The 4,326-nt window shown below is 45.8% G+C and overlaps 1 protein-coding gene across 2 annotated transcripts in view; it reads left to right on the forward strand.

Moving 5' to 3' along the window:
* Positions 1-4,326, forward strand: part of Pla2g12b (phospholipase A2 group XIIB) — an 18,886-nt gene that overhangs the window by 7,159 nt on the left and 7,401 nt on the right. For both annotated transcript variants that reach the window (XM_005360051.3, XM_005360052.3), the window contains exon 2: positions 1,473-1,561. In XM_005360051.3, coding sequence (XP_005360108.1) covers positions 1,473-1,561 — 89 coding nt within the window. The remainder of the gene's footprint in view (positions 1-1,472; positions 1,562-4,326) is intronic.

The raw sequence follows: 4,326 nt of genomic DNA on the forward strand, positions 1-4,326 counted from the left end.
GGAAATGAGCACACTTCATACACGGGAAATGAGCACACTTCATACACAGGAAATGATCACACTTCATACACGGGAAATGAGCACACTTCATACACAGGAAATGAGCACACTTCATACACGGGAAATGAGCACACTTCATACATGGGAAATGAGCACACTTCATACACAGGAAAGGAGCACACTTCATACACAGGAAAGGAGCACACTTCATACACAGGAAAGGAGCACACTTCACCCAGTATTTAACTGAGCATCTCATCTCTGCCATAAACACCCTGGAGAAGTCATTCAAATCTGGGAAGATTTGTTTTGGCTCACGGTCTCAGAGGGCTCTGCAGTTCCAAGTGGCAAGGAAGGCATGGCAGAGCTCATGAAGACAGGAGCACGTGGCAGAGGTTCCTCCTGTCCTGTCACAGCAAGAAGCAGTCGGGTCAAAGTCATGGGATGACTGCCTCCCAATCCCGTAATCTAATTGAACCAGCTTCTTTAATACGTTTGCAAGACCATAAAATGATTCTTACAATTCTTTTTTTTTTTTTTTTGATTTTTTTGAGACAGCGTTTCTCCATAGCTTTTGGTTCCTGTCCTGGAACTAGCTCTTGTAGACCAGGCTGGCCTCGAACTCACAGAGATCCTCCTGTCTCTGCTGGGATTAAAGGCGTGCACCACCACCGCCCGGTGCGATTCTTACAATTCTTAAGCCCCATAAACAAGGCAAAGCATCCAGAACACCAGTTGTTTGCTTTGTTCTGTGGTCAGTGATGCTCTGCCTGCACCTACAGAGACTCCCTAAGCTTCCTTCAGTGCAAAGTTAATCTCTTTGATGACAGCTATGATTCTGATTCTGTCTGTGTGTGACCAAGCAATATGCTGCTCTGAATTGTGGGGAGGTAGTTCTGGAGTGATCTGGGATTCCCCTCTGGATGCTGTGAATATGTTTTGTTACCATGGATTAATAAAGAAGCTGCTTTGGGCCAATGGCTTAGCAGAGCAAAGTCAGTCGGGAAATCTGAACAGAGATTATTTAGAGAGAGTAGGCGGAGTCAGACAGAAAGATGCGAGCCACCAGCCAGAACCTTGCAATAAACTTCGAGCCTCATAGTAAAATATAAAATAATAGAATGGGTTAATTTAAGATGCAAGAGCTACTTAGAAATATGCTTAAGCTATTGTCCAAACAGTATTGCAATTAATATAGTTTCAGTGTAATTATTTCGGGTCTGGGTGGCCGGAAAACAAACAAGCAGCCTCTGTCAACGCTGGAGGAACACTGCCTGGAGGAGATCATTCAGTTTGTAAAATTACGGTACAGTGATTCTTTCAGTGACTTCCTCCTCACTGCTGATTTAATGTGATTATCTTATGGGGACAGTGACATCTAAAGGAACAATGGAATGTGCTTTTAGGACATTTTTATTGGATGAATGAATGTCGAATGTCTGACTTCTACTTTTCTCCTTTCTTCCTTTTAGGAAAGGCACCGATGCCCAGACCAGGCTACAAACCCCAGGAGCCCAATGGCTGCGGTTCCTATTTCCTGGGTATTAAGGTACCAGGAAGTGTATGTACCACTAATCTTCTCTTTGTGATTGATGTGGTTTTAAGGAAGAGCAACCCAGGAGCTATAATCATTGGTGGAAGTGATCATTTGCGGAGTCTATTCAGACAGTGTGATTTGTTATTTTAAACTAGACGGGGGGGAAGGGAGAGAATTTTCAAGGCAGACACTTGAGTTCTTTTTCTCAAAGACTGCTGTCCCTCAGCTAAGCTTCTGGTGTTTGCAAACTTTAAAATCACCTCTGTAAGCACTGGCTACAATTTATGGCATCAAGACACAATTTAAAGGTGACTGGATGCTGTTGACTTATTGAAACTAGTAATTCATTCCAGCCATGGACAAGAGTGGCTGGTACTGGGCCAGAAAGTATGGATTATTATATTGGCTGACCTCTGCAAGCAGACTTCCTGTTGAAAGTATCAAAGCAACAAAGTTTGGGGTTTGACACACCCACTGTTGGCTGAGATTTGTTAGTACATCGCTGTCCCTTTCTCAAACTGCCAGCTTCTCCTAGAAGCAAGCAATGACTTGGTCTCCTTGAAGGTGTCTTGAAAGGGTCTGGGTTTTGTAGTGTGCTTGCCCCGCAGGCGTGAAGCCCCAGGTAGTGCCACATAAACCAGGTGAAGTGGCACATGCTTGTAATGCCAGCTCTCCAGAGGCTGAAACAGGAGGATCAGAACTCTAAGGTCATCTTTGACTACACAGTGAATTTGGGGCCAGCCTGGGCTACATGAGACTCTGTCTCAAAAATTGGGGGCTGGGTTGGGTGACAGCTGAGTCAGCAAAGTGCTTGTCTTGCAACCAAGAGAACCCGAGTTTGGTCTCCAGAATCCACATTAAAAACCTGGTCATGGCGGCACTTACTTGTAATGCCAGCACTGTGGGGTGAAGACAACCAGATGCCCAGGGCTCTCTAGTCAGCAAACTAATCTATTTGGAAAGTTCCAGGCCAAAGACAGACCCTGACTTAAAACAAACAAACAAACAACAAGTGAGTTGGAACCTGGGAAATAATAGTTGTCCTCTGTCACCCTCCCAAAGCTCACGTGGGTGCACACACGCTCACACACTAGTGCACCTGAGCACGCATGAGCACATTCTCCCTCTCACATACACACACACAGACAGACAGACAGACAGACGACAGAGAATATCATAGATGCTTTTGACCTGCACTTTCAAAGAGAGGTTTCATATAAAATGTAGCAGCTACAGGTATATCAACGATGACATTGAATTGTGTCCTGTGTGTATGCGTGTGTGTGAGATCTATGTATATTCGGATACTTGTGCACACATGTGTATTTTGGAAGCCAGAGGTTGACACACAATGTCTTCTTTAATTGCTCTCCAACTTATATTTTCTTAATTTGTGTCCATGCAAGTGTACGCCTGCACTCGTGCATCCTGGCGTGCATGCATGTTGCATGTGTGTGGAGGCTAGAGGTCAGTCAGTGCTGGGTGTTTTCCTCATTTACTGTGCATCTTTTATTAATTTTGTGAGTAGGAACACGCATGCCCCATGCATGCACGTAGAGGTCAGAGGACAACTTGCCAGAGTTGTCTTCTTCCCCTCTATGGGTCCTGGAGATTGAACTCAAGTCTATAGGCTTGGTGCCGGCTGCTTTTGCCCAGTAAGCCAGCCTGCCTTCCCTCCACCTTATTTTTTATTGGTTTGTTTGTTTTGAGATGGGGCCTCTCATTGAACCCGGAGCTCATCACTTGGCTAGGCCAAAAGAAAACACGTTCAGTCAATAACGGTCAGGTTGCTTCTAGCAAAATCAGTGTGTGAGTACGGATATCTGACGGATGCATGAAAACTGCCCAGAGGCTGGAGGACCTTCGTGCAGTCAGTGTGGAGATGCCAATACACGGTGAGCCAGCAGCTCAGGTAGAGGAAGGCTCATGGAGCTGCTTAGACAACTGCCCAGTGAAACTCTTGAACCAGCTAAAAATTGAGGTTAGCTCTATTAAGAGACAATTCAGGGGCCTGGGAAGGTGGTTCAGAGGTGAGGAGCACTAACTGTGCTTCCAGAGGATCTAGCCCAGAGGATCTCACGCCCTCTTCTGGCCTCCATAGGCACCGCAGGCATGTCGTGCACTGACATGCAGGCAAAGACATCCATACACATAAAATAAAATATATATTATTTGATATATAAAACATTTTTTAAAGGTAGTCGAAAAAAGAGACCATTCAGGGCCTGAGAAGGCTGTCTGTAAGGTACTCGCCGAGCAAACATGAAAACCTGAGACTTCATCTCTCAGTGCCCACATAAAAGCCTGTAACCCATCCAGGGAAGGTGGAAACAAGAGAATTGTGGGCCAGGCAGTCTAGCTAAACTGGTAAGGTCTAGGATTCAGTGAGAGACTCGTGGCTCAGTCAGTAAGTGCCTGCCGCATTAGCGAGTGGACTGAGCCCTGATCCCCAGCACACAACAGCTGACGCATGGCAGCACGCCCTAACCCTGAGTGCTGGAACTAAAAATGTGCACCACCACTGTACTGCATTGACTGGTTGGTTGATTGATGATTGATTGATTTTGGCAGCGCTGGAGACTGAACTCAAGGCTTGCACATGCTAGGCAAGAGTTCTACCACTGAACTACATCTCAGACGCCATGCATCCCTTCTAGAATGACTAAACTCACACCTGAAGATGTACCATTGCTCTAACTTTTTGGTTTTTCGAGATAGGGTTTCTCTGTGGCTTTGGAGCCTGTCCTGGAACTAGCTCTTGTAGACCAGGCTGGCCTCGAACTCACAGA

Source organism: Microtus ochrogaster, linkage group LG2 (genome assembly GCF_000317375.1).
Source record: "Microtus ochrogaster isolate Prairie Vole_2 linkage group LG2, MicOch1.0, whole genome shotgun sequence".
Lineage (NCBI taxonomy): Eukaryota > Metazoa > Chordata > Mammalia > Rodentia > Cricetidae > Microtus > Microtus ochrogaster.